Here is a 12,474-nt window from a genome sequence, read left to right on the forward strand (position 1 = left end):
ATATTCGAAGTTTTCGAAATCAAGTGTCAAACGTAGCATTGTCAAAAACAAAATAATTTTCAAAAAATACCCGAATTTAGAATAATTAGAAGTTCCCATTTTAAGAGTGGCAACCATATTTTTTTTATTTTCTGTATTAACTTTCCTTTTAATTTTAACCTATAATCGGCCGTTTCACAGACTATTACACTGGTAAACAAAATTAAACTTTTGACGTGATAACGTCTTATAAATCGATGAACCATGGCAGCCACCACAAAAAAGTGACGCCATTTTCTAACGTTACACTCTCGCGGCGAAAAATTTCAATTCAAAACTAAAAATAAACTATTAGAGATACAAAAAAATTCTATATCTTATTTAAAAGATAATAACCTAAACCTTAATCCAAATGAAGGATTTTTAAAAATTCCGTCATTTAATAGGGTAAACAGGGGTAAAACGGAAAGATGAAATTTGGGCTAAAATCTAAGCACGAATTCGTAGAGAATTCATTTTTTTTGCTATAGATAGATGAGATTAACTTAAGAATAACTGCATTTAAGAAAAAATTCTAAAAAATTTTGAAAATAAGCTAATAACGTTTTGTTTGAACGTTGTACACGTGTTGGGGCTATGACAAAATGATTATTTTGGGTAAAAGAAATTTTTAGCTTTTTTTTTCAGCGTTCAAAAAATCTCAAACTTATAAGACAATAAGCTTTCAGATGGTATACAATTTTGTATAGGTTAGGGTTAGGGAAAAATTGGAATTAATGACGTGAGAAGATAAAAATTCATGATTTCTTTGCTTTTTTTGATGAAAATGATTGTTTTCAGTAAATTATTTTTATACTTTTCGAGCATTGTAAAAATTTCAAAATTGTCTTATTCTTTAAAAGAAATATTAAGCTTTTTAATGGTATAATTTTTTTTTTGTAAGCTTTTAAAATAAAACAATTAATATAATATTATCACGTAAAATCATCGTCCGTAAACCTCTTTTTTTTTTGTTGCCGAAAAAAAAAAACACTTTTCTGAAGGTTAACGGTGTTCTGAACTCGAATCCGAAGTAAAAAAAAAATTAATCAGCTCACGTTTTTGAAACATTACCGTTAGAAAATGCAGTACTTCGGACCTTATTCTTTTATATAAGAAAAATTGTTTGAGCAAATTTAGTAACGGTTTTTTTAAGAACTATTTTCCACCTTTTTAAATCTGTTTAAATCTTTCCGATATCTTTTTTACTGTCCAAGATATCCTCAGATGTTTGGTATTTTTATAAATTTTATAACGTCATTATCTCCTTTATGATATATGAAGCCGAACACACTTAATTCATTTGAATTCATCTCAGGCAATACATAATAAAAAATATAAAAAGATTAAAACAGGTATCGAAAGATGGAAAACAGTTCTTAAAGAAACCTTTACTAAATTTTCCTTATACAAAAGAATAAGGTCCGAAGAACTCAAAAAAAAGTTTTGTAAACCAGTGTTATAGGTAAATCAAAGTTTCATAAGCTTCCTAGTCGAAAATTCCCAGAGGAATTAAATCTCTTTTCATCTCTCTAACTTTTAATGTCTTCTCATTTTTGTTATCTTTTGTCTCGTTTTTTACATAACATCATTTTTGCGGTTCAATGTAATTCCAAAGTTAAACACAACGGAATGCACTTCTTAAGCTGCAATAAAATTCCTCTGTGCATAGTACCTAAGTTGTTCGTCAATATCTTCCATCAGAGTTCAACAAAATGAGTTTCCTTTTTTTTTAGATATTCTTGTTCACCCACAAATCCTTATCACAAATCCTTTCACAAGAAAGCAATTAAATCCTCTATAATAATCTTTCTCTCTCTCTCTCTTCTCTTCCTGACTTCTTGTAGGTATTACAACAGTTGAACCGAATGTATTTACCACTTGCATCCCAGTTGCTGGCAACTATACTGGCGCTGTGTTCGCACCAACAACCATTGTTAATGCTACCACAGATACTCTATCTGGATTCGAGGCAGCCGGCTATGCTGCCTATTCGACAGCGCTAAGCGTAACAATAGCAATCGGATGCAGCCTCCTCATTTTGAACGTGCTAATATTTGCCGGAGTGTACTATCAACGTGACAAGACTCGGCTAGAGGTGAAGACACTTCAGAAGCAGTATCAGCAGCGTGGAATGCACCAACAAGTGGCTTTCGATCCGATTAAACACGCCCATTATCACATGGGACATTCGCAGAGTGCGAATGTCATCGTCGACGTCGAGAACCACGATCAGGGTGCTATCCTGCTGTCGGGTGACGTTAAGCCCCCGCCCCACATTTGTTCCAATGCAATGCAAATCAACAGCAGTTGTGGCATCCAGACAACGAAAATTCCATCGAATGCAGTGCAGCAGAGTGCCGCAGATGTCAGCAATGTCAGTAATAGTGGAAGTAATGTCACGTATGCCGTAAGTAGTAAGCAGCAGCAGCAGCACCAGCAGCAACAACAACAACAACAACAGCAGCAAGCTCCTTCGTCGCGTGAGCATATGCAACTCAAAGGAACACAAACTTTCGGAAGGAATATGAGCGGCGGGGGTGGGGGAAATGTGGTCGGCGGCGGCGGTGGAATGGGCGGTGGTGGGGGAAATGCCAACAATGCTTACAATCCGGGAATGATGACTTTGCCAAAAGTGGGTGCGATGCATCACTCGAACTCAATGAATTACGGGCGCAATTCCACCGGCATGGGTGGCGTAGGTGGCGGTGGTGGTGGCAATGCAAATAGCAATACACCTAGCACTGGAAATACAATGGTGAACAATTCTGGAGACTGCATGACTCTACCTAGAAATTTGTCATCTGCATCACGTCATAGCGTGGGTGAGTACAAAATACCTATATAATCCCTCCAATTCATTTGCAGTATTGATGATGTAAAATTTTATGCATTCTTTCATTCTCTTCCTGGCAAATTCTTTATATACCTACAAAAGAAAAAAGCTCTTGCGTATTGAATAACTATTTAAGCTTTAAGTCGCAAGCTTATTTGAAATATAATTTTTCATTGACTATGAGTCTTCTAGCGCGGTTATATAAATTTTATTTTATTAGATTTTTTTTTTAAGAATATTATTCTGGAAATGTCCGCGCGCTATCTACATATTAAAAAATCCTGACCGAAGTGAGTCTATAAACATAGAACTTGAAAAAGGTATAATAATTCTGGGACTGTCGTAAAAAATAAATAAATAGCCGATGTTAGTGTTAAGACCGGAGGATAAAACACATCCATCCTATCCACTGGGGCTAATAAAGGTTTCATTTTGGAAATAAAAATGCTTCTAAGTTTATGTAAGTTTTTTTTGTTTTTTTTTTTAGAGAGCCTTATTATAAAAAGTGAATGGCTGGAAGATATTACTTTTTTTTTTTTGTTAGTCCTTCTTTTAAGTAGGTTGAAAAGTTATAAACTAGACAGGAGAAATCCTGATGGAAGTTGGGGGTAATAATAAACAATTCTAGAGATGGGATGCACTGATAGATAATATATGCGTCATAAAATGGTTTAAGGGCATAAATTAGTGTTAACTGTTTCTGGGTTGTTTGTTTTGAAAAATGTTATCTGGATATTAGAAAGGAAGACAGTTATAACGAAGTCATTTGGAATGAAACAAAATTCTACAAATAATTGAGAAATATCAAGGTACCTTTACTATACAATACATATAGATCTAAACAAATGATTTGAAAAGAAATCTACAACTGTCATTATTAACTTCGTAGTAAATGATTTTTAGTTATTCGAGTAGAAACTATGTTTAAATAAATAAGAAATAAGAATTCTCAACTGATAACAATTAAACAAAAAATTTTTAATTTAGATAGCTTCATTTGATTTCCATTTTGCACACTGAGGGAAAAAGCAACTTAAAATCAACGAGAACCACGTTGATTCAACTATTTTTCGGAATGATTTTGCGTTGAAGACAAAAATTTTAAAATCAAAGTAGAACATCGTTCGTTTAAAGTGGTTTGCCTTTATAAAACATTTTTAAATCAAAGTTGTTTCAACTTTGAAAAAAAGCATCTATTTATTAAAAAAAAAAAAAAGATAAATTGCCAGCCGCTGGGGATCGAACCTACAACTCTTGGGACACTAGGCGAATGCTTTACCACTGTGCTATCTCACTGTTGGAAATCAGGGTGATAAAATGCAACAAAAGCTGAAGTCCGGCAAAAATAAAAAAAAATTTTTCAAGTTGTTTCAATTTTAATTTAAAGATATTTCATGTTAGTTTTTTCAACATGAAATCAACTTTGAACATATTACATTTTACGTTGCGGTTTTTCCCTCAGTGTACACAGAGAAAAATAGATCACATCAAATAGAACAAAAACAGTAAGATTTCTCTAGTTATGGTTTTCATCCAAGAAGGTAACATTATTAAAACAATCGGGTTTTATTTATATTGTTTTAAAATCTGCACTTGTAGGGTTTTACCAAGAAAAAATAATGACGACCAAGAAGGGGATCGAACTGAAAACTTTAAATCATCAGTCGCACACCTTACCACCTGAACCAATCTGCTATACAAATATTGATCGCGATTTTTGTTCTAGTGCCAAGTTGAAAAAAAAAATTATTAATTTTTCACTCAACTTTTAAGAAGATTTTCTCTATAAAAATAATAAGAAATCTCTATGGAAAAACCTTCTTAATCGTTGGTTTTAATGAGATTTCCTTAGAAAACAAATAAACAAGAAAACAATAAGGCAATCTGTTAGTTTAAAGGTGGTCATATTTTTCTCTGTGTACTGAAAAAAAGTCCGAATTGAATGTTTCCATCAGCCATTGAGGACGTTTGTTAAAACGAACGATAAGAATTATAGTCCATATTTGTTTTTTTTATTTGTTTCTATTTTACGTCACTTTTTAGGAAGTTGCATCTCCCGCCTATAATACAATAAAATAAAATTTTGTTGTTATTTTTTAATTTATTTTAAGTTAGTTAATCAAAATTAACTGTATAAATATTTACTTTTTGCCGACTTCCAAAAAGGAGGACGTATTCAATTCGATTGTATTATTTTTGTGTTTGTTACTTCAACTTTGGACTGAGTGAACCAATTTTGATAATTCTTTTTATATTGGAAAGCTGGTGCCTGCTTTTCAATTTCGTTCAGTTCTGGCCATAGAAACTGTTAGAAAAATCATAAAACCCAGTTTTGATCCATGGAAGTCGGTTTTGTTTTTTTGAAAAAAATGATTATGGTTATCCATACCAATCGTTTTTTGTTGCTTACCCTGTAAAATCTTATTCAACTAAGTACTAAGCTTCCAATAAAACACGACTTATTTAACAATTTAGCCGCATCAACCCACTATTCTCTTATACAATTAATACTAAAGTAGCGAACAAGTGATCTTTTTTGTTTAGATTGGGCTTAAAGGGTTGCTATCGGTAGGACTCACAAGTTCCAAAAAATACGCAAACTAAAAAAAATTTAACTTTTTTCATGTTTTAAAAAATATAAGACTGTTCCATTTTTAATTTAAAATCACCAATTAGTTTCAACAATGACTGGAAAAATTAACCTGTTTTTTTCTTTTTTTTTTTCTATTATAAACATCTAAAAGAGTACTTCAGATATTTGCGATGCTTTTGCGACTAACTTCTGTCAATCTTTTATTGGCATACCCGCCAATGTGGACGTAGATTACTTCCTTTATTTAGAAAATTGCCCACAAGTTACATTTAATAATATTCAAATTGATACTTGTAAAGTATCCCATTTTCTTTCATTACTACATGAAGATTATTCTGTCGGACAAGACGGTATTCCTGCAGCAGTTTTGAAAAATTGTAGGTCAGTTTTATTTCTTCCACTTAAACTTATTTTTGAATTATCTCTCAAATTAGGTAAATTTCCTAGCATTTGGAAACAAGCGTTTATTACTCCTGTTTTTAAAAAAGGAGATAAATCCAATATAGTCAATTACAGACCTATATCTAAGCTGTCTTGTATTCCAAAGCTTTTTGAGCAAGTTGTTTGCGATAGCTTGGCGTTCCACTGAAAAAGAATTATATGCATTCAACAGCATGGCTTTATGCAAAAACGATCGACGGTTACAAACTTGCTTACTTTTTTACATAAGTGCTCAAATACGTTAGAAAGTGGACAGGAACTTGACTGTATCTTTACGGACTATTCTAAGGCTTTTGACCAACTCTCCCATGATATAATCAAATTTAAATTAAAAACTCTAGGTTTCCCTTTAGGCTTCGTGAATTGGATTTCTTCTTATCTTGAAAATAGATCTTATCAAGTGAAGTTCAGAGACGCTCTCTCAAATTCGTTCATCGCAAAATCAGGTGTTCCGCAAGGAAGTCATTTAGGGCCTCTTCTTTTTATTCTAGCTATAAATGATGCCCCATTATGTATTCACCATGGCGAAATTCTCATTTTTGCAGATGACATGAAAATTTATAAAAGTATCAAATCGGTTAATGATCGGAGGCTTCTGCAAGAGGACATTAATCATTTTTCTATATGGTGTAGTAAGAATAGCTTAGTTTTGAATCCAATAAAATGTCATACAATGACTTTTTCTAAAAAACGTGCCCCTAGTTTGTATGAATATAAAATATCCCAACACAAATTACAGCGTGTTCAGAGCTTTAAAGACCTAGGGGTTAATTTTAGTTATAATCTTGATTTTTCCGAACATATCAACGTCATCGTGAATAAGGCCTTCTCTATGCTAGGTTTTGTGAAGCGTTGATCAAAAGAATTTCAAGATCCTTATGTGACTCTTTCCCTCTACAATTGTTTAGTACGCCCCCACCTTGAGTACGCATCGCAAGTCTGGACTCCTTTTTACGAGACCCATAATGTAAGACTCGAATCAGTACAACGTAATTTCATTCGTTTCGCCTTAAAAGGACTGCCATGGTCTGATCCTTATAATCTTCCTCCTTATGAACATCGGATTAATCTTCAGATTCAAACTTTGGCTCAAAGGAGGGTTAACAATGACATAATCTTCATTCACCAGTTAATCACAGGCGTAATTGATGCACCAAATTTACTTAATTCTGTTGGTTTTAACTATCGAGGGGGTGCTTATAGCCTCCGATGATGCTTAGATTTAATGAATATTCCACCACACCGAACAAATTATGGCTTGCATGAACCTTTAACACGCATGTGTAAACTTCTAAATTTAAATTCAAACCTTTTTGATTTAAACATTAATAAAAATAGATTAAAAACTGTCTTAAAAACCAGTGTACCACGCTCATAAATGTTTGTGTTTATTTTTATGTCTTTTTTGTTGCTCAAGTAATTATTTTGTTTGTATTTCTTTAATGTTTGTTTTATCTAATATTGAAATTAATGTTTTTTTTCTTAGTGTGCGTTTTTTGTAGTTATTATTTGCTTACTAACTACTAACATTGCACTAAGTGATGAGCCGGATAACACAGTTTTGTGTTGGCAAATGGTCGCAAGACGGTGCTTGCTATAAGCGCTCTTCGGCTATGAACTGATAGTGTAAAAAAAAAAAAAAATATGTAGTTGAATTTAAATAAAACTAGGGTTAAACTTACCTTTTATGTTTTTAATTATTTTAATTTTTTTTTTCAGCTAAATATCACATATTTTGTATTTTTAACGAAATCAATAAGAAAATATCCTATTTTTCAATTGTTAAGTTTGGTATGCCTTTTTATATTAAAACTTTTCATTTAAGACTAAGTCATTAAGCTCAAAATTCGATATCTGAAAAACTTTAAACCCTAGATTGATTTTGATACTAGAATCGTATCCAGAAAGTCAAAAATCATTTTTCTACATAGTATTAGTTAAAAGTTTTTATATCTAAGACGAGGGATCCCTAACATTTCAAATATCAAAAATAATTTAAAATAAAAGCAGGTTACATTCTCCTCTCTCCTCTCCCCTCCTCCCTACCATTCGATATTTTATATGTTAAGACCTTACTCACACATAAATCGTGTAAATTACACTGTAAACAAAAATTATCCAAGTGGGTCACTATGGCGTATGTGGAACATTTTTTTTTTTTATTTGTAAACTCACTAAAAATTTCTGTCACTGATAAAAAAAAAAACAATCAACCTCTCAAAACTTTCAAATGATGAAATAAAATTTCATGTCTTAACATTCCGATGAAACTTTTTGCTGAATTCAAATGGCCTAAAGCTATTTTTTTACCTTGTGCTACTAAAACTAAAAATAGTTTTTGTAAAAACTTTCGTCCATACTTTGGTTTACAAAAAAATGTTGGCGTTTTAAAGAATTCTCATAAATACTCAGCACTTATCATTAGCGTCTTATTTTTTGTCTTTGAGTTTAAGACTTTAAATAGTTAAACATATTCTTTGACCTAAGTTAAATATAACGTTAAAACCATAAAAATGATCTAAATATTATTTTGATTTTCAAACTAATCTACAAATTATTGGAAAAACCCCTAATTCACAGAACCACGAATATGAAATGAAGTTACTATTAAATTCAAATAGATTTCTCAACAAACGCTCTAATCTATTTAAGTGATTATAGTGTTTTCTAATATAATCTCTACTCCTATAAATTTTAAATTTTACCACAACACCATCATATATAATTTATACATACACAAAAAAAAAAAAATTCAGAAGTTTTCATAAATAATAATCGGCTTTTCGTTTTTTCAGTTTCCCAATAAACCCAATCGACAGTTGATGGATTCCTAATAATGAACTAAAGTACATTCAACTTTCCTTAAATTCCCTGAATTTGAATGGGAAAAATAAACAAAATCATCCCCAAATAAAACCCGAATTCGAGTTAGTTTATATCCAAAGTCGTCCTCTATATTCACAATGAATAAAGTGTTTTTGTATGCAATTTCTGTTAAAAAACCATTTTATTTCCTAACAACTTCTCAATTATGTCGCTCTAATCCCAAAATGTACACACACAACACAAATAACGATTATACTTGGAAATTTCACCAATATCCCTATTTGTAGAATCGTTATGGTCCGATTTCTAGAAAATGCCTATTATCCTTTTTGAACATTTAATAATGAATACTAAAACTTGTACTTGCTGCTGGAAAATAATAACTACTATACTGTGATGTCGACAAATGTTGCTTATTGTCCTGGAAATATATGGGTATATCCCTTTTTTTTAGGCTAAATACTGTTGTTTGCTGTTAGGATGACTATGTTCGATATAATAGTGGTACAAATAAAAAAAAAAAACAAAAAACAAAAAACATGGAGTATGTGACAAAAGAACAAACAATAATCCAATTATCGGTCTTTTACTATCAAAATCACAATCATTGCTTTTAATCCTTTCAATATTAGTTCAATTTCCCTTTGCAGATTGAAAAATAAATGAAACGAAATAATATTGCATAGTTATATGTTGAGAGGGGAAGGTGCACGTTTCAACATCAAAGGGCTTGCCAAAAAAAGAATTTTTCAACGCCTCAAGGCATTTATTTTACAGTGGCACCATCATGTATAAAATATATTAAAGGAAATTTGTTACCAGGGATGAGAGGAAGAGTTGTCATAGAAAGCAGCAGAAAATTGAAACAAAAAATATTTTACTCGTTTAAATATTTAACAAATTGAATACCTATAAAAAAATGGCTTTGAGTTAAATATAAAAATTTTTCTAGTAAAATCAGATAATTTACATACGTCAAACAATTGAAATAAAAATAAAATACGCGAATGGGTTGCAATTGCAAGAACTTGCTATTATCCTAAAAATTGCGTTAAATAATAATTTTTTATTTGCTCAATAGGGCAAGTATTGGTTTCGTGTCAAAAAAAAAATTCGAGGTTTTAATCAAAACTAACATTACGATGATGGAGAAGTCCGAAAAAGTGGTTTTCGTCATGACGTCCGTCGGTCTGTGCGTCCGTTGGTGCGTCTGTGCGTCGTCAAAAAAGGTGTACATAAAGCTGCAGCTTAAACGGGTGGACGAATTTTCTTGAAACTTGGTACAGATGATTTTTTCGTAATTTCCAAGGTTGTTTTTTTTTTAATATCTCGCTTAGAACATGTAAGGGGAAGTGGTCACCCTTCGTACAGTTTTTACTTATTTTTTTTTAGTTATTTATTTACTCACTCCAGCTTCGAGAAAATGGACTTTATTTGTAATATGTATATTATTACACTTTACAAAAAAATTTGACACTTCTAAGTCAAAGGCTTAAATAGTTATAGCCATTTTACTGGGAATAGATTTTTGTACAAATCCTCCCCACCCGTGGGGTACATTCGTACAGGATATTTAAAACGTTAATTTGAATAACTTTTGATTTGTCAAATGCCAAATATGAGTTTTAAAACATTTAATTACTTATTAATTTATTAATTAATTGAACTTGACTCAGAAAAAAACAAAAACAAAACAAAAACTTAATTTTTCGCGATTCGACGATTCTGAAACAAATCAAGGGGCACGGTAGTGCCCAGCCAAGTTCTCTAGCAACTTTGGCACTACACCCTTATTTACAGGAAACAACTCAGGCCATTTTCGACCCCCCTCTAATCTCCACATCAAAGATGCTAGAAATTTCAAACTCACTACATTTGTTGAGCTGGTCGAAGCCAAACACCTCACAAAATTTCAGCCACCTACGATGAGTAGTTTCTGAGATATAGGGCTTCAAAAATCGCAAAAACCGTAACTGACTCACTGACTCACTGATTCACTGACTCACTGACTCACTGACTCACTGACAGATCATCAAAATTATGGAGTACTTCCCGATATCGTAGAAACTTGAAATTTTACACGGTGATAGGACTTGTGGTGTATACAAAGGAAAAAATCGAAAATTTGAGATTTTCAATTCAGGGGGCGTGGCATCCGCCCATTCCCGCTGAATTTTCATCAAATATTATAGAGCACTTCTGATAGTCGTAGAATCTTGAAACTTGGTAGAATGGTAGAGCTGGTAGTTTATACAAAGGAAAAAATTTAAAATTTGAGAATTTCAGCCAGGGGGCGTGGCATCCGCCCATTTCCGCTGAATTTTCATCAAATATTATAGAGTGCTTCTGGTTATCGTAGAATCTTGAAATTTGGTAGAATGTTAGAGCTGGTTATTTATACAAATTGAAAAATTTAAAATTTGTGAATTTCAGCCAGGGGGCGTGGCAACTGCCTATTTCCGGTGAATTTTCATCAAATATTATAGAGCATTTCTAACTTTCGTAGAACATTAAAATTTGGTAGAATGGTAGACCTGGGAGTTTATACAAAAGAAAAAATTTAAAATTTGACAATTTTAGACAAGGGTCGTAGTAACCGCCCATTTTATCTGAGCAATACCTTGCAAAAAGTAGTGAAATCACAACAAAAACATTACTGTTAAAAAAAGAGCCAAGTTCTCCTATGTTGAAGTTATGCTAGCACAAAAAGTACTGAAATGTAAAAGTGCACCAAGTTCTAAAGCTTGGCTTTAAATTTGTATACATAAAATGTTGATTGTTTACTTGGCAATTTTTCAAATAGCTTTAAAAATCGGTAATTTAAAAAAAAAATGGTCAAGAGAACAATCAACATTTTATGTATACAAATTTAAAGCCAAGCTTTAGAACTTGGTGCACTTTTACATTTCAGTACTTTTTGTGCTAGCATAACTTCAACATAGGAGAACTTGGCTCTTTTTTTAACAGTAATGTTTTTGTTGTGATTATTATTTACATATATAAAAATACCAACCTTAATTTACCATAGAATGCGAAAAATTTATTATAGAGGTTTAAATTTCATTTCATTAAAACTGTAACTCCGTGTTTTGATTGTTATCTGCTCAAGAAATTTTACTGGCGGGCATACTTATGCGTACGAATGTGCCCCATGTTTGACTGTACGAATGCTCCCCAAGCTGTACATAATGCAGAAAAATCGATTTTTGAGAAAATGTACTGAGATTTTGCAATATTTATAATTAAAACACAAATTTAACACTTTAAACAACAATTCTTCATTACTGTTAAGCCAAAAACATACTTAACTTAAACACAACATGACATCAAATGCACATAAAAAAATTACTCAGAGCACTAAAAAACACTAAAAGTCTTGTGGCGACCGAATCCGTTGCACTTAGGATTCAAAATTTATCTAGCAGCTCGGCGCCTACTATGTCTATGCACACTAGTAAGCACGTGTTTGAAAACCGTTTAGTTTTTGTTTTAAGCTCACTGTACGAAGAGTGACCGTGTACGAAGGGTGACCACTTCCCCCTACCTCTATACAACGTGTTCGAGGTATTGCAATTTACTCGAAAACAGCTCTAACGATTTTGATTAAATTTTACTCACGTAATGCTATACGTACATTTAACATAACTGCATTTTTAGTTTTTCTCAAAAAATACGGATAGTGCAAATATGATATTAAATTTTTTTTTAAATCGCTGATGTCGGCTCTTCCCGTACACGATTAATGAGTTATTACAATTTT

At 32.1% G+C, this 12,474-nt stretch overlaps 1 protein-coding gene across 2 annotated transcripts in view; it reads left to right on the forward strand.

The window, feature by feature from the left end:
* LOC129916818 (neuroligin-3) overlaps nt 1-12,474 on the forward strand; it is a 198,763-nt gene that overhangs the window by 139,143 nt on the left and 47,146 nt on the right. For both annotated transcript variants that reach the window (XM_055996974.1, XM_055996973.1), the window contains one exon: nt 1,866-2,843. In XM_055996974.1, the coding sequence (XP_055852949.1) occupies nt 1,866-2,843 (978 nt within the window). The remainder of the gene's footprint in view (nt 1-1,865; nt 2,844-12,474) is intronic.

This window comes from Episyrphus balteatus, chromosome 3, assembly GCF_945859705.1.
Source record: "Episyrphus balteatus chromosome 3, idEpiBalt1.1, whole genome shotgun sequence".
Lineage (NCBI taxonomy): Eukaryota > Metazoa > Arthropoda > Insecta > Diptera > Syrphidae > Episyrphus > Episyrphus balteatus.